At 40.1% G+C, this 19,103-nt stretch overlaps 1 protein-coding gene across 1 annotated transcript in view; it reads right to left on the bottom strand.

The window, feature by feature from the left end:
- Positions 1 to 19,103, bottom strand: part of LOC139695092 (neurotrimin-like) — an 864,799-nt gene that overhangs the window by 1,730 nt on the left and 843,966 nt on the right. The window contains exon 5 of the mRNA XM_071593718.1: positions 2,082 to 2,250. Within this exon, the coding sequence (XP_071449819.1) occupies positions 2,082 to 2,250 (169 nt within the window). The remainder of the gene's footprint in view (positions 1 to 2,081; positions 2,251 to 19,103) is intronic.

Below are 19,103 nucleotides of genomic sequence, written 5' to 3'. Positions count from 1 at the left end.
CTTACTTATCTTATTAAGTAAATCTTGTCTCGAAGGAATAATGTCAGGATGTATAGGACACAAGTTTTTGGTGCCAAAACAAAGTTAATTGTAATTCTCGAAAGGTATCTAAGTTAAACTCCTTGCATTGAAAGTTTAAAAGTGTATTCCATTTTATCATAACCACCTTCCACTGGGCAGGGCTTGACCGTCGAATCTAGTTGAAATTTTAAGTACTAAGTTTACCCTGTTTCATGCAGAACCTCATATCTTAAGAATTTAATACAAACTGAATATTTTCAAATAAGTAGGATAGAAAAGAGATTTGGTAACGCGAAAATGTAGACAACATTCGAATTATTCAAGTCTGATCCCAAGGAATTTTTGATTGGCGGACCTAATTCAACGAAGGGAACGGACGAGAAAATGGAGTACACTGGGCATATTATTTCCATATATGTGCCTTCTAATTGATAAGAGAAAGAAAGTTGTGTTTTGATCTGTTTTGGATCTAAGTCGAGCCAGTGTACGCTGGCTGTTTTAATAAGAGCCACAGATGGCAATATAGTAGTTGGGTGATCGGTAAGACAATATCATCTTACTCTACCCCTGAATGTGTTTTTTTCATGATGAGATAGAGCCCACTTATGTTTTTGAATGAAGTAGTCGTAAGAATGGGAGAGTAAATATGCACAAATTAATACGTGGAGTATAAAAATATTTAAGCGGTAACAAATACGGCTTACGGTTACCCTTAACAATACGTCACACCTGCGTAAGATCGTCTAATGGTCAACTAACTTAGCAACCTCACCATGTCATCGCGAGAATTCTATTGAATTTTAAACGGAGTGACAGGAGTGGGGTGTCCTCCCACCCCTGTAACCCTACTTAAAATTCAAAGGTAATTAGGGACGGAGGAAAACTTCGTGAATAGGTACGGAATGAAAGCAGGTAATTCTGCATTGAATAGCAATCACCCAGCCTGCATCGACGAAATTTAATTAAGGATGTAGGTATGTAGATTCGAAACAGGATCGATATAATTTTCCGTGGTGAATTAAATCCTTGTAATTAACTTGAAAAATAGTTAGTCTCGTTTGTTTTTGAATATTTTCAAATTCTCCGGGTAGGAGTTTGATGCCTGCAAATTTTAGTTGCACCCCTGCGATTCCGATTTTAAATAATTGCCAATAATAAACGGACATAATGACGAAATGTTTAGCATGCACATGCATACGCATTAATATTAAAATTATCATGGGATCTGCTGACTACTATAAAATATAATAAGAATTGGGGAACGTACTATTCACATTCATCTACTCTACTGAGCAAATGAAATTCAAGGCAAGCAATTATTCATTCGGAACACATCTCTTTAGACTTGGTAATATACTAAAATAAATGTTTCACCAGTTTTGAAAATCGGATGGAATTGGCTAAATTGCTGACTCCGGATGATTACCATATCGTCTTCGGACATGGCAGAAGACTGACTTTCTCTTTTTTCTGATTCACGTTAACCTTGTAGAGAAATGGCCTAAATGAACTCGATAGATGTGCTCTCGTAATGCGTACGTAAGAAAAAAATGTTATAAAATTTAATTATATAATGGTAAAATATGTCTTCATTAAAAAGCGTGAGCCTTAAACGTCTGCGGGAATCTAGGTCATGAAGCTACTCTTTATCTTAATGAATAATTGATGCGATAGAATAAATAATGAAGCATTAAAATTAATATTAGCTCACGCATTTTAAAGTAATCAGAGTAAAATCATTGGGTCATTCTGCAATATGATAAACAGGCTACTTATGAAACAAATTTCACATCCATTATAGCTGGTGCATTCTTGTCTCGGTTGGTAAATTTGCTTGTATCAACGTCTTTTGGCTCAGTTAATCGATGTTAAAAACTTGAAATACGGCAATGAAACACATTATTTTCACGTCGGCTAACATGTAAGGAGGTCATGAATTTGTTATGCTTCAGATCACCAGATATTTCATAACTTGGAATTCATTTTCTTGCCACCCACAAATTGTTTCGTACGAGCGTTCGGGGCTAGTCGGTCAATTAGATCCCTCGCGCTCCACTTACCGTTCAGTATGTGCACTCTTATGCTGGCTTCGTTGGCGTTGGAGGGAGTGCACGTGTAGAGGCCCGAGTCGGTAGGGATAGCCTTCTGGATTAGCAGTCGGCTCGTGGTCGTCGGGCCCTTCTCCGTTACCAAGCTAATACCCCCCCGGGGCGAGTCGAAGTTTATTTCCTGGAATAGAGAGAGAGAGAGGAGGGCAGGAAGAAGGTAAATTAGAGGTAAAAATTTGAATCCATAGCAAAGTTCACAAATGAAGTGACACTTAAATGTGAAACAGGTTTGTTATTCTGTATTTGTCGACCTGCAAGTGGTTTGGAAAGTTAAACGTGTTTCAAAAACCTTTATCTTCACACATAATATAGTAAACCACATGCGATAGTCTTAATTATGCAGATTTTCATGATTAAAGACTGCTTGTCTGCTACAAAAATAAAAGAAGAGATATTATAGGTGATAATGAGAAATATTTGTTCGTGGAGACCGATTTAACTGAGGCGAGATCGTGTGAAAGAGCATGTAGGAATTAAGATAAGAGCGGTTGCTGAAAACTGTTTTCAACTGGAAGGTAAGAACAAAAGTGGAAGGCCACTCATACGGAAGGCACGGAAGGACGTAAGTTATCACCTATGCGGGGATACCAAGTGGAGGGCCGGGAGAAGAAATCTGAACTTCGTTTAATCAACTCATGTGGGCTGAAAACAATGAAATATATGAAAGGAAGAATATTTACCTGGAGATCTTTGAAGTCTCATAAAACTGATATATGATACATATAGCCGGAAGATTTTATTTGTGTTCGATGCCATAAATAGAGATAACGATGATTAGGAAATACGAAAATGAACCATAGAAACACTGGGAAATGTACCCCCAAACCGGGGATGAAAATGCCGGTAACTACTGAAATTTTACTGTGAATATTAATTTTGGTTTTATTAGAAGGGAGCAAATTTGTAAGCACATCGAAAGGAGAATTGATCTCGGTAGATTTAGAAAAGAATAATTATAATATAATCATAACGAGCTGATGACTGTCACCTTAAGAAAATCAATAAAATACACTGAAAGCTTTAATATCAATAGTAGTTTTATTCGGCACGGATAGTTGGTTGGTAAGGCAAAAGGATGTTCAGGTTGGAGGATTTTCATGTGCGGAGAAGATTGGGAAAAATCAAAAAAACAGAAAAGAAAGCATGACGTGATAGGGGAAAAGAGAAGGAAATTCGAAGTAGGCAGGAGAGGTGGATGTAGCTTATATTGAGATCCAAGGGGGAGATAAAGAGTACAATAGAAGGGAATGCTGGTAGCGTGAGTTAGAGGGAGGAAAAGAATCGCCAGAATTTGGACTGAACTGAGTTAAGAAGGAATTATGCAAGGCTAACTTTTTAATTATATTAATGAGTTATTTTAATATTTAGTATGGGCTTTAAGGATATTTGTGTTGTATTAGTCAGGACTAAGAAGTGCAGTAGTGTGTAGTACCAGACTCCTTTGTAGTACCAGAACTTTGCACAACCTTCTGGACTACTGCTGATTGCCGCTAATGGACTTCCGTCTATCACCATTTCGTAATATCATAATCTGTTTTTGTTCATAAATGGATAAATAGGATAAATGAGTGCCGAACACCGGCCAAAAATACGCTTCAACGTTTCTAGGTTCGGTAGCAGCTGTTTTTAAATCCTGGATTCCCTACCTTATTTCGGGCAAATAAGCCAGAAACAGCAGTGATGCGTCCTCGAGGCAAGGATTAAAATTAAAAAAGAATAATTTTCGCATCTTTTTCAAATTTCACATCCACATTCATCGAAAGTTGATAATAATGAGAAATATTAAAATTTAAGTTGACCCTAGTCCTATACAATGAGTTAGAAGACAATATCGCGTGTGTTCTTGCAGGCAAACATTTGATAGTGATGGGGGATTGGAATGCGGCGGTAGGCGAAGGCAGAGATGGTGATGAGGTGGAGGACTGCGGTTTAGGTACGAGGAATGACCGCGTGGAGAAAGCAATTAAATTCTGCTGGAGACAGGGGCTAGTCATTACCAACACTTGGTTTAGACCCCACAAAAGGCGCAGGTATACATGGAAAATGCCAGGTGATTCAGAAGGGTATCAGTTAGATTATATTATGGTTAGGTATAGGTTTAGGAACAGTGTGATCAATTTGCACAGCTTCCCGGGAACGGATGCGAACTCTGAACACAATTTAGTGGTAATGAAGTGTAGCATTCGTTTCAAAAGGATAAGGCAGGGGCGGCGGGTTAGGAAATGAGATGAAGAACCATTAACTGGATTAACAAGGAAGGCGTACCGACAGGCTGTAGAGAAAATCATGAGTGAGGGAAAAAGGCTGAGTAATATTGAGGAAAAATAAGAATGTATCAAGAATGGGATATCGAAAGCCGCAAAAGAAACCATAGGAACCATTAAGGGAAAAAGGACAAGGAAACCATGGTTCAAGAATGAGATAATTAGGGAGATGGATGAGAGAAGAAAATTGTATTGCAAAATTGAATATGAACACAGAGTTAGGCAAAATGAAGTACAAAGAGTTAAATAATAAATTAAGACGGACAACATATAAAACAAAAGAACCATAGTGACAGTGTGTGCGATGATACGGAAAGTTTGCTGAGGAAGACAACAATTGGTGTGCTATACAGCAGGATTAAATCACTATTGGGAAGTAAGAAGGGAAGATCTGGGCTAACAGTTAGATATACGTCGGGTAAGATAATAGTTGACTCATAAAAGATCCAAGAGATATATATAGAAGAACTCGTATTCTACTCGTATTCTCGTATCGTAAGAAATAGTATTTATGAGGAAGAAATATCGCTGGAAGACATCTTGAGATCAGTGTTCCATCCTATTTCGAAAAAGGTAGAGGCTACATCATGTGAGAAATACTGAACAATATGTTTGATTTCCCATGCAGCTAAATTGGTTCTCAGAATCATCAACAAAAGGATGGGGAGAGAGCAATGCAAATGATTACTTAGGGGATGATTAGTTTGGGTATAGGAAGGAGAGATGAACGGGTGATGCAATTGTAGTAATTAGATCAATAATGGACAGGAATATAGAATAGAGTGAGTACGTACTTTCTTGTTTTATAGCTTTCAAAATTGCGTTTGCTCCGTGTTACATTTTTCACTGAGGCTGCTGCATCATTTGTTTTTCTAAGAACGGTTTCACTCTTTTAAAGACATCATCCACACTCGATACTACGCACTTAGTGGTTAATTGTACTTTATTTTTATCTATTTGCTATAAAAAGGGATTTTTTTAGGCGGCCCTTATTTAAATGCTAAGTATTACAAAACTGCACTATGTTTAATCTCGACAAAATAACGCCTTCTTCAGTTCCCTAAGATATCCATTCCTGCTCCCCCCCCCCCCAAAACTCTGGCCGTCCTACTTTAAAGAATGAAGCGCGAAACACTGACTGCCTTCTAAATTATTGAAATGTTTTAGGGGAAACATAAGTCCGGCTATCAAACTCCCAAATGTGATTGTCCTTTCCTGGACGCGGCGGAAAGCACACGTTTCAGTTTTTGGTGCTGTTGGCTCAGACTCGGGGCGGGATGTCAAATTGACCTCGACGGGGCGCGACAGGGGTTTTGTGATGCGATGCGCCCCGCCCCTTTCTAGCAGGTTCTCTGGTTCTCAACACTCTCCCGGACTTACGTGATTGTTTGCACTCGTGACAGCGTGGACTTTCACCATGCTACTCGCCGGAACAAACGTGCTATGAATACTTTGCGCAGGAAGCGTTCTTAATTTGAGTCGACCTCTATTTCCGCGGATATAATTTGTTTTAATTCACTTCGTTGACTGCTAATTGTGTTTTTGGGTGTATGTACTCTGCGGAAGTGTACTATATAAAAAACTTATGAATACGATTACATGGCAATTATGACCTTGTACAGTTTGAGCCTTAAGCCCTGAATATGACTCACTTCCGTTTGTCGCTATAAAGATTTGTACATCTCTCTATGTTCTGATTTTATTTGATTATTAGATCTCTTACCAATATAATTGTTAGAAAATTGTTTCATATCTTTCTAGATTCCTGTCGTTCTAAAATTAAATTAGTATTCATTTAATTACTTAAGCATCATATAACCTTACTATAAGGGGGCAGCATTAAGAACATAGTGTAACAATATATTTAATTTACCTTCTTAAGTTTATGACATTATTAAGAAGTTAATTAGTAAATAAATGGTATGCCTCGGTTATTCGCTTTAACGAAAAGAGATAGAAATATCAGTAAAAATCCTTCAATCCTCTTCGACGACGTGACTAGTCAATCGTTAACTAAAATCAATATTCGAAGTTTCCACTTAGAGGAGAAGTGTAACATATTTACGCAGCCAAGTTTGTCTCACTTTACATGTAGTCAATAATATACGAAAATTAACATCACGGGAAGTTTTAGAAAGCAAAGAGCTTAAATTTTGTTGATGAATTACAGACTGGCCTGTCTAGGATGGTAATCTCCTCTCTTCCCATCTACGGCTCTAAATGAATTTACCTTTAAAGTGCATATTTCGACATGAGTCAATGTAGGTGTAATATTTAAGACAAGAAAAGAAATATTTTGACAGCAAAGAATTGAAAAATCAGGAAAATGAATGACCTGAACGGAAAAGAAAAAGTTACGAAGGTAACGGGTGAAGGTTTCCGAGTCAATTTCACATCCGTCGGAAAATGAAAACTCGAAGTGCATGGCTCACGATGAAAAAATTTACAAACGGAATACCACAGAAATATGGTTCCCAATCCAAGTGTAACCATGGACTTGTGGGTGTAATAGGAAAACGAACGTTGTTGAGTTGAGTACAGTACATAGTTGAGAGAACGGAATCATCATAATATTTTATCATGAAAGCGGAATGTAAAAGACGGAAAAACGCAGGGATTCTGTTTTACTAATGTCTGTCCAAGAGTACTTATGTTTATTTTTTTACCGCGATTTCATTGTTAACAAAAACGAGAATTTAAAACCAGCAATTTTGGGTTCCACGCCTCTTATTTTTTTATAAACCGATCCCTTGAAAAACCTAGCAATAAATGCTTGGCTCACCGCACGGGCTCTTTGTCATCAGTGCATTGAGCCTCTTTATTTTTCATTCGTCGAAACGCTTTTGAAAGTGGAAACAAGTAGAGGTATTTTAAGTACTTCACCTATCACTGGATTTAAACTTTTCGAAACCACTCGCGTCTCGTTTCCACAATTCAGCGCATCGTTTACGTGATCAAGTCCTTTCGTCACTTGGGCGCACCGTCGTTCGCATCCTGGGAGACTTACCCAAGGAATTAATTTCGAGTAAGTCTGGCGCGTGCGCCCCACCGATCACCAGGTAACCGAATCGCGTTTACAACAATTGAAATTGCTGCGGGATGCCTAGGTATGGAGCGTTGCCCTTTCGGGCGGAATGGGGATGTGGAGAGGAGAGACGGCGGCGTCCCCCTTGACGGCTAAATGGAGTCCGATGGAGTGATTTGTGAGCAATCTCCTCTTCCCTTTCCACATCCTCGCTCTCCCTCCGAAGCGGATCCCGGGGTAATGGGCGAGTGATTTGTGCGCACGTTCCCCTTCCCACGCACATACCCCTTCCCTCCTCCGATTCCTTCCGGGCACACTTCAAAAGCCCTCACACTCTCCCATCCCCCTAATCCCTCCCTCAACTCCTCATCCTCCCTAAAATCGTCAATCCTTTCCTATCGCACTTTTCTATTTTTTTCTCCTCCGTACGCACCTGTCCTGCAGCTACTGTCTGGCGGGTGTTTCCACTATTTTGTCTCTTGACATCCATCCCGTTGGTAAAGGTAGAAAAAATATTTCCAAGCGACTTCATCCGTTAGGGTAGCAGATAAATAACTCTGACAAGAGAGGAAGAATTACGACAGACTCCTGGGCATGATTGAGAAATGAACTACGAGTAGTATTCATATGTAAGAATCACATAAAAAATTATGAAGGCTGAGTTAATCAATTCCGAGGAAATCAGTCATATAAAACGCTCATTTGGATAAATATTAGCGACTTGGGGATACAGTAAATTTTAAATTGGAAGAATCATTCGTCCAGATCGGGATTCGAATCCACATACCACTCCCTTCAGCCTGTAGCTTCAGCCATTTTAATTGCCAACGACATCTTGTGCGCTGTGGATTTCTAGGGGCTCTAAATGAACAAGCCGTTCTAACAAATTACCGTCCATGTAATTTCATGAAGGAATTGTCAGGAAGGCAGTTTGGCGCAGAGCGCCTGTCAACGAGATTACGTTCTTGTCGTGGCAATACAATGGCTGTGCCTCTGCATTGTGTTTTCGTTCCTGTGATGAAGTACAGCGGCCTGAAATTGTAAATAGCTGGTCAAGTCTAACAAATATTTTTTTGGTTTCAGAATTCGAAAACTACTATGTTTATTCTACAATTAGTTGAGAATGTTGTATTGCATATCTTAACCGTTGATGATGCAAATTAAAAAAATGCCAAATCGGAAGTTGGCCGGCATTTGCAAACGTCGACCGCCTTCAATTTTCTTTGGAACTCTTAAAGTCAATCTTTTGGCCCAATGAATGCACTTTGTGGAATTAACGGTGACTAAATCTTATAACACAGTATTTATTTTTCAGTAGCTAAAGTTTTTAGCGATTAGTTTAATGTGCTCGCATACTTAATTTAACTAAATGGCAAAAGCTTTCCAAATGAACGCTTTGCTTCAATTAGTCCAATTGGTGGAGCTTCGCAAAGTAAAGTTTGCCAGCTTATTTTCCAAAGTAGGGAAAATGAGAATTTGAAAAGGAATCCTGGGACCGTTAGCAAAATAAAAAAAGTATGAACAGCGCCCGGCTCCGCACGCCGAAACTGTGAATACGTACAGTGGGGTAGTGTAGTATTGCGTTGTATCTTAGACGCGTATCAAAAACTCAAGTCTTTCATTTATTTTGTTGATTCGACCGTAACTTCAAACTATTCAAACCTTGTGAAAATTAATTCTCTAGTTTTCAAACATTTAGGTCTATTGTCCTATTCAGCTTATGACGCCCATAAATTAATTTTCAAGGTCTTAACTTCTTGCTTCCCTCAAAGGTATTCACTTCTTTAACTCGAGCAAAACTAAAATAATTAAAGTCTTAGAATTTTTGTGATAGCAATGTTTTTATTACTGTAATACTGTGATTGTACTTTGATCTCAAAGGATTTGTAATGATTATGTCGAGTGATTACCCTCACTGCTGAGTCCATTAGAAAATCGGCGTGATAGAGTAAAAACTGGAAGGCAAATATCAGAGCAGATAAAGGCGTAACTTGAAAGTGTTTTGGACCAAGATGGTTAAAGTAGTAAGGACATCAGAAGAAGAATCGCGCTAGTCAAAGAAGCTTTCACAAGGACGAGGGGGTTGATGACAAAGACGTTGAGTATGGACGTTAAGAAAAGATTAGCGAAAACTTTAAATGGAGCGTGGATTTTTATGGCAAGGAAACATGGTCGTTGAATCAAGGCGATAGATACGATATATTTTGGAGGCTTTTGAAATGTAGGTATGGAAAAGATGGTAAACGTGAGTTAAGCGGAAAAGAAAAGCAACGAAGAGGTACTTGTCCTGGGCATGGAGGAGAGAAGGGATTGTTGGGAGAAATCCAAAGGGGGCAAGGAAGATGGATGTAATGCATTTTAATCTGCGTTGGAATATTGAACGGAATGAAGGCCCGTTTTATGTATGCCAAATTGAAGGGTTTAGTGTAATTTTTCGATTCAGGTTGTCTTGTGCGATGCTAAGAAATAAATGTTTAGTTTTTGCCCATCTAAAGCCTATATCAAATGTTTAACTACCAACAAATGATTCATTAATATATTGGCAATGAATTTTGGACTGAATAAGAAGTGGGGAACGGTTGGGTAACATATTATCCCACTGATCGTGGAAGGGTCGCAGATTTAAATCCCGAGTAATACTTTCGAAATTCCAAGCGATGCAATTTTCTGGTTACTAAACCTTCGTGCGACACCGATTAGTTGCAGAGGGTAAGAAACATCGGAGGGGTTGACCTATGAGGGCGATCTTCCAGTATGTAAAAGGAATGAGAACAGTTTAACAATAAACTTGTAAAAATGTTTCTAACAAATGTAAACATTTAAATCGTGTATACATAGTGCGCAGACTTGCTCACGGTGCCTTGACCAGTCATCCTTTCCTTCACCTAATTTAATACCTCTCCTTTTAACTAAGAATAATTTGACTAAGGATAGTGAGTTTATCAACTCTAATTTTATTATACAAATTGTTATGGGCCACATATATATTCTGTCTATCGAAGACCGCGATCCAGTCACAAAAATACTGTACCCCCAATCCATAGAATGTGTGTGTTTCGAAGACTTTAATGCTTAAATTTAGGTTAGCCTAACTATCGTCTATCAAAACCGTCTATCAAGCCGATCGGGGTAGATAAATATAAGATGAGTGATTCACAGATAATAACCCTATGTATCATCGGTAGTCGCTTCACGAATTATCGAGATTATCTCGGAACCACTCATGCTTCCCGAACCGATTTTGACTTAAAAGAATTCAACAGCTGTTTGCAATTCCGCGAAATGAATTCTTGAGGATGAAAATATGGCTAGAGCAGAGCAGTAACTTGGTATTGACGATGCAATATACCAACCATTGCCTAGATCGTTCAATAAAAGAATCGTTAAAAATGGTAATATATTTTGTCAATTTCAGTAGCTCTATTTAACTATTGGGAAAAGATCACATTAATCAACTCCAAGGTTTGTTTTCATAGGTTAGAGTTCAACACACCTAGCACTAAGCTTTGCAAGATACGTGAAATTCACACCTCAAGGTAGGGGGGCCTGCTCATTTTCCTGTGCCACCTGTAGTTTCCCAGGAAGATCTGGACCCCGAGAATCACAGGTTGATTGAAACTGAGGGTGTCCAGAGTTGTCAACCGGAATCAAATTTCTCGTGTTTCCCAATGTTAAACACTGGTGAGTAGATCCCTGGGTTCATGACAAAGGTGTAACTATGGAATTTGCAAGGCCAAAAATGTTTGCAATGGGTTCTGTTTGTCTGAAACGAAATACCAGGCATTGACCAAGCCTCCAGTTCGGTATTTGTAGCCACGGCACCAACTGGCCTCTTTTACTCCCTTCAGACTATGGCAAACAAAGTAAAATATGCGATATTAGGACAAATATAAGAACATTTAGAAAATATGTTTATTGTATTATAGTAATAGTAATTGATAAATAAGTATTTCTTTTGTTGCATAAATATATTGCCATGCATACGATTTAATAATTGTAAGTAAAATCTCCATTAACTGTATGAAATACTTCTGAATATTCTAAATTTGAATCTATAATAAATTAATGAAAAGATTCATTCGAAATTTAGTAGAGATCTTATTTAACTTGCTCCGTACTCCAAATCCTTAATCCCACTCTTTAATATTCACCAGTTCAACCGCTCGAATGGCTAGATACTCATATGACAATGAAGATATCATGACTCACGGTGAGAGTTTATGAATTTAGGTTTCCTAATGTTGTAATTCTTTCTTGGTTTCTTTTTAAAGTAAATGGCAGACATGGGCAGTTTTTTATCTCTTAAAACAAACTTTTTTCCCCTTTTCGTAACAGAGTACTGAGGGAGAACCCCACTCTGCGGCGCGATGAGTCATGACCACCACGGTGCACTGCATCGAAGAGGTCATGTTTGTATTCAGCTGGGTACGAACGTACGTACCGTTGGTCAGGATGCCTTTTCGCTTGCTTTCAGCTCCCGTGCGAATTTCGCTTCAGGAACGAGGCTATTCTTTTCGTTTCCCTTGGCCACTGCAAACGATTCGAGAACGCCCACCTCCTTCGGCTCCCCGTTCTCCTTCCCGTTCCTTCCTCCCCCCAGTCCCCACTCCCGAGGATATCTCCTCCTTGGGGTCTGGCGGATCTCGCCTTCGACCGCGGAGCGCCTCATTTCGTCGCAACGCGACGCAGTGCCTCTTCCCCTTCTCTTCCTCCTCCCTGCAAATTTTCGCAGTGAATCCTTAATTGAAACCACTCCGTGGAGGGAGAATTCCATGAGGAGTGGGGGAGTTAGGGCGGAAAGAGGAACGCGGGGGGGGGAGTTGGATGGGCTGGGGTTGGAGGGGGAGGAAGGCGGGGTGTGCTTGTCAAGGGAAAGGAACATATTTACCCACCCCCACCCGTTACTCCCTCCATAATCTCAGTCCTTATGATTACTTTCGATGGATTTAATTACCGTCGCATTAATCAGCATGTTCCGTCCCGCGCCGCTATGCCCAATCGCTCCGGCACAAACCCCACTGCGCCTCTCTCATCTCCGACACGCCCCCTCCTCTACCGCGGCGCGTCTGTCTCGCAGTCACCCGCTTCCATAGCCCCCGCTCAACACCACCCCAACCCGCCTCGCCACGATCCCTCCTTTCCCCTTTCGTCCCCACTCTACCCCATCATTTGTCATCGGCTGGTGTCAAGGTGACACAATTGTTTGTTCCTCCAGAGCCCCTTTCCGAAGCGGGGCTCGTAATGCCTATTCGTCTGGTTGGATATCCCAGTGGCTTTCGAAGTCATCCCAATAAATGCCGCCGTACCAGTGAGATTCTGTTGCGTCTTCGAATAAGTATGGTGGTATATTTCAATGTCCCAAGGACGTTGGAGCGGTGGAGACCTGCAATTGGGTTTCAAAAGGGTTTTAGAGAGCCCTAAGGGCTGGTGCTTGTAGTATGGCTCTCATTTGTCAAACAAACCTGATGCCCCGTTTTCATGGCAATGTGCAAATGCACGCATTTAAATCAGACAGCATCTAATTAAGACGGGAAAGAATGTGGAAGGCAAAATAACAGGGAAATACTGTTTATACCAATTCAAAATTTTTGAGGTGACTTAAACGATCAAAATTGCAAATTTAATTTCCGGAATAAACTACTGCAAAAGGAATCAACTCAAAATTCTTATTACTTCTTAATTATATTAATAAGAGTGGTACCTGAGAATATTTATAGCTGCTCATTTATTTAAATTAGTTATGGGATATGATAGTGAGTATTTAGGCTGAAGGAAACCGTTCAACCGAAGGTTGTGTTATATATATATATATATATATATATATATATATATATATATATATATATATATATATATTTTTTTTTTTTTTTTTAAGGTAATCTAGCGGTTAAGGTAGGTTTTTGGATGGACACAACTACCAAACAAACATTTTATTACTCCTAACAAAACACAAAATCGATCATCCTACTCTATATCAGGTCCCTCTTCATCTCTAAGTACTTTCTTTCCTCCCTTCATCCCGTCCAACATCCCTATCCTGTTTCTTCCCTTTCCTCTTTTGCCCAACATTCTCCCCTCTATCACAGTCTTCAACATCCCACTGCCGGTCAACACCCCCTTCATCCACTTTTCCTGCCTCCATAGGATTTCTCCCAGCAAACCCCTCTCTTCGCCCACCATACCAAGTACTTCCTCATTTGTTTTCTTCTCAGTCCATTTCACCTTCTCCATTCTTCTCCACACCCACATTTCAAAAGCCTCATCAACTCCCTCCTCCTTGTGAAAGCCTCTTTGCCTAGCCCAATTCTTCTCCTTACGTCCCTTCTACTTTGACCCTGTTGGTCCAAAACACTAACGAGAAACGTAAACTGCTCTACCTGCTCTAGTTTTTGCCCTCCTATTTTAATGTTTAGCTTAGCCTTTTTCTTTCTAGAAAATCGCATAACCTTTGTTTTATTAATATTGATTCTCATCCCATACCTGTCGCACTGAATTTCCAATTCACTAAGCAATGCTGGCAGCCCCTTGGCTGACTGACAAACTAAAGCTTGGTCATCAGCAAACCTAACTGACTTTACGAATTCCCAGCCCACTTTCATTCCTACCTCGAGTTCTTCCCATGCCTCTTTGATCATTTCCTCTACGTACAGGTTGAACAGCAACGGTGATAATGGGCAACCCTGCCTTACACCCCTTCCTAACACTGCCCATCCGGACCCCCCGTTTCCCACCCGCACCTGAGCAGTCTGAGACATGTACAGGTTGCGAATTAGCCTCCTTTCCCTCCAATCTATTCCTATTTTCTGCTGAATACTCAATAGTTTTTCCCAAATGGCTCTATCAAACGCTTTTTCGAAATCTAAGAAACAGGCAAATACCTCCTGGTTGTGTTCTACGAGGGTCATCCGGAAAGTAGTACCCGTTCGTGAAATAAAGACACAAAAGTAAATATTAACAAACATAAAAAATTTTATTTGAAAGAGGATACTTTAAACTACTTCTCAACATAATCTCCAAGCAAATTAAGGCATTTGTCATAACGTGTGACAAGTTTCTGTATTCCTGCTGCATAGTCCTTCGCCGCCAGCTCATTGAGATACGCGAGGGACCCATCTTGCACAAATTTTTGCATAATGCAGATGGTGTTTAACAATTTCATGAACAATTGTTCGAGAAACATTGGGAAAATGCTCACAGATGTCATCAATTGTGACGCGCCGATCGTTCCTCACGAATTCGTCAACTGAGCTCACCAGTTGGTCTGTAATGACAGACGGTCTCTCCGAACGCTCATCGTCGTGTGTGTTCCCCCTCCCCATGTTGAAGTTGCGACACCACCGCCGAACAGACGACTCGTCCATTACATTGTCTCCATACACCTCCTTTAATTGGCGATGAATATCACATGGGCGAACGTTTCTTGCATTGAGGAATTTAATCACTGCCCTCACTTCACAACTGGCGGCGTTCTCAATTTTTTTAAACATTGTAAACAATCACAGAAACAACACAGGCAATGCTAGCGTCACGCAACTTGGCTCAGAGAAGGCAGACAAGCCACTGAAGCTATCTGACCTCGTCCAGCGGCTACTCGCGTCGTCAGCACTTCATGCGGCACGAACGGGTACTACTTTCCGGATGACCCTCGTATATTCCTCTCGATTAATAATCTCATTACTTCAATGGCATCGCGCATGCCTCTCCCCTTCCTAAACCCTAACCGATCATCCCCTAAGTAATCATTTGCCCTACTCTATATCCTTTTGCTTATGATCCTGAGAACAACCTTAGCTCCGTGGGATATCAAAGTTATCGTCCTGTGGTCCTCACATGATGTAGCCTTTAGCTTTTTCGGAATAGGAACTTAAACTGATCTCACAAAGTATTCCGGCCAGATTCCTTCCTCATAAATAGTAAGGATCAACCCATATAGCCTCTTCCTCCCACATTTTCCTAAACATTTCAATAGTTCCGCGGGGATGTTATCCACCCCCACGGCCTTATTTAGTTTCATCTCCCTTAATGCCTATTCTATCTCATTGTCTAATATGCCTGGACCAAAGCTGTCTTCCTCTACGTCATATTCTTTTTCAATGTCTAGCTTTGTTGGTCTAAGTTCTTTACTATACAGTTCTTCTATATACTCCTTCCATCTCTCTTGGATCTTTCCTGCGTCAACTATTACCTTACCCGCCTTATCTCTAACTGTTATCTTAGATCTTCCTTTCTCACTTCCCGATAAAGATTTAACTTTGCTGTACAGCGGACCGATTTCACCCTTCCTCTGCAGACTTTCCATATCCTCGCACTGCGTCTTCCACCATGCCTCTTTTGCTTTATTTGTTGCCCGCCTCAATTTATTATTCAATTATTTGTACTTCAAGTTGCCTAACTCTGTATTTATATTCTTCCATTTTCACCGCTCATCCATCTTTGTAATCATCTCATCCGTGATCCATGGTTTCCTAGTCCTTTTAGCGTTAACGGTTCCAATAGTGTCTTTTGCGACTTTAGACAACTCTTTCTTGATACATTCCCATTTTTCTTCGATAGTACTAAGCCCTTTACCATCCTCCATGATTTACTCTACCGCCTGTTTGTATTCCTTCCTTTTCAAACCATTTAATGCTTCTACATTCCATTTTCTAACTCGCCGCCCCTGCCTTATCTTTTTGAAACGGGCGCTACATTTCATAACAACTAAATTGTGGTCAGAGTCCGCATCCGCTCCCGGAAATCTGTGCGAATTTATCACATTGTTCCTAAACCTGTGTGTAACCAGGATATAATCTATCTAATACCTTTCTGAGTCACCTGGCATTTTCCATGTATACCTGCGTCTTTTGTGATGTCTAAACCAAGTATTGGTGATAACTAACCCCTGTCTCCTGCAGACCTCAACTGCTTTCTCCCCGCGGTTATTCCTCGTGCCTAAACCGTAGTCCCCGACCTCATCACCATCTCTTTCTTCGCCTACCGTCGCATTCCAATCCCCCATCACTACGCGATTATGTCCTCTAACTGATCGTATATCCTATCGACCACTTCTTCCTTATGGTTGCTCGGTGGCATGTATACTTGAATAATAACCAAGTTCGTCAGTTCTGCTTTTATCTCTATTAGTAATAATCTATCCGTTACCTGTTCTATGCCGACTACGCTTCTTCCCACCTATTTATTTAATGCTATGACAACCCCTCGTTGGCTCTCGTCCCCACCGCTGTATATTATTCTATACTTATCACTCCAGTAATCCCCGCTATCTTTCCATCTCACCTCGCATAGACCTAAAATATCTATATTTCCCCTTTCCATCTCTCGCTTAACATTCTCCAATTTCCCTGTCCTCATCATTGTCCTAACATTCCACGTTCCTATTCTAACTAATTTTGTCTTCTTCTCCTGCGTCTTCTGTCCTGCTGCTACTGGTTTTCCCTTGCAAGGGTTTCGTGGGATGACGACCGCGGAAGCCTTGCCTCCCCCGCTGCCGGGCACGACACACGGCCGATTGGGCCGAGCCCCGTGGTTGCCAGGACTCAAAATATCTCTATTGTCCATCATATTTTTCTAGGGAATGATAATTGAGGTGGTTTCCCGTTGCCTTCCTCAATAGTGTTTTTAACGTGACACCATCACTTACTGGCCGCCCCACTGGGGTCAGACGCCATTGCAGCCGCCTCACTGAGGAACAGACGCTGCGTGGACTACCTTTCGTCTGGCTCCTAACCTTCGACCTATCTGGCATGGGTGACCCTACCAGGAGCATTTATTATTACTCCCGCCAGCATAGTTCTATGGGTCATCGGAACGCACAAGCCCTTTCACCACGTCAAGGTTGTAGTCCGGGGAGGGAGTTGGTTCATATGTTAGGTAATCCACCGGTTAAGGTATGTTTTTGGATTGATACAGCTCCTAAATAAATATTTTGTGACTCCTATGAAAACACAACATCCTACTCTGCATCAGATCCCTCTCCATCTCTGAGTACCTTCTTCCACCCTTCATCCCGTCCAACATCCTTATCCTTTTTCTTCCCTTTCATCGTTTGCCCAACATTCTCCCCTCTATCACAGTCTTCATCATTCCCCTGCCGGTCAAAACCCCCTTCAGCCACTTTTCCTGCCTCCATAGGATTTCTCCCAACAAACCCCTGTCCTCTCCCACCGTACCAAGTACGTCCTCATTTGTTTTCTTTTCTGTCCATGTCACCTTCTCCATTTTTCTCCAAACCCACATTTCAAAAGCCTCAAGTCTACGTCTATCCTCCTGCTTCAATGACCACGTCTCCGCGCCGTACATAGCTACGCTCCATGTCAAAGTTTTTATGAGTCTTTTCCTTATATCCTTACTCAACGTCCCTGTCATCAACTCTCTCCTCCTCGTTAAAGCCTCTTTGACTAGCGCAATAATCTGTTCATATATATTATACACACTACTGAGCGTTATTTTTTGTCCCATTGAACCTTTCCCAAGTGCAAATGTTGGGCTGTTGCCATAAAATATTTCAAATAAAATTTCAATTTTTACTTTAAATGGCATACGTTATATTTGCTAAAAATGTTAACAAATAACCTTGATAGCTCTGTGAATTACCTTCTTAGCCTAACAACTTATTTTGTTATTTTTTCATTCTATACAAATTATTATGAAGTTTTAGAGATTAGATAATATTTTGAAGTTATGAATTTCTGACAAAAAAGCAAACAGATATATTTATTGTCGAATTCGTCCAATGTGCACCATGGATATTTGTTCTAGAATAATTTTTATCAGATATAATTATAAGATATTCTTCGGAAAATGTAGTTTCTATAGCATATGATGAATTGCGTTAGATATAGGAGTATTTACTAAGATAACGCAGTTAATGGGAGTCATCTAAGGTAAGAATCTAAAGAAAAGACGAGTAAAAACTTTAATATTGAGCGTAGTTTTATATGGCTCGGAAACATGGCCGTTTAAGCAGAAGAATAAGAGCAAACGTAGATTGGAGAATTTTAAGATGTGAATGCGAAGAAAAACGAAATAAATAAGTTATGGAGAAGGAAACACATACGGCGAAGTCCTAGGAATGGTATGAGAAGTGGAAGGTTATTGGGATAATTTCGGAGATGGCAGTACAAGTGGATGCAGGAGATAATGAGAGGAAATATACATATTTTATTTTATTTTAAAACTCGATTAAAGTTGAGTCGGCAAATTTATTTATTTACACAATTAAGTTGCAATTAGGCGTTTTTCCTGGTGGCAACGGTCAAGTTAGGTCAAAGATAACTCTTACAACGAAAATTACATACGAACACATATAAAAACAGATAAGAGACAAAATATTTTTACATACAATGACACTTCCACATCACATGCACACAAACTTCCACCTCACATACAAAATACCGTCCACATCACATACAAATATTTTCATAACTACAATGAAGTTTATTTCCTAGTGGCTGCTTTACATTTAAACTTAAAACTTCTAAAATTGAATGGAAAGGGCTCAAACAAACCTCCAGGAAGCTGGTTCCAATCAATTATAGTTCTGTTTAAAAAAGAGTATTTTTTTATTTGTTTTTTGAGTCCTTATTTTTATTTTGAAGCTATGGTCGTTTTTTCCCTTAAAGTTAGGCTTTTCTCCTTGCCATAAATCTTCCCACGCTTCGTCCTTTTTAGCAATTCTATACTTCG

The sequence above is a fragment of the Hetaerina americana genome, unplaced genomic scaffold (genome assembly GCF_022747635.1).
Source record: "Hetaerina americana unplaced genomic scaffold, ioHetAmer1.1.p SCAF_6, whole genome shotgun sequence".
NCBI classification, from domain to species: domain Eukaryota; kingdom Metazoa; phylum Arthropoda; class Insecta; order Odonata; family Calopterygidae; genus Hetaerina; species Hetaerina americana.
Note: the sequence above shows the minus strand (reverse complement) of the source record. Positions and strands in the feature narration are given on the sequence as shown.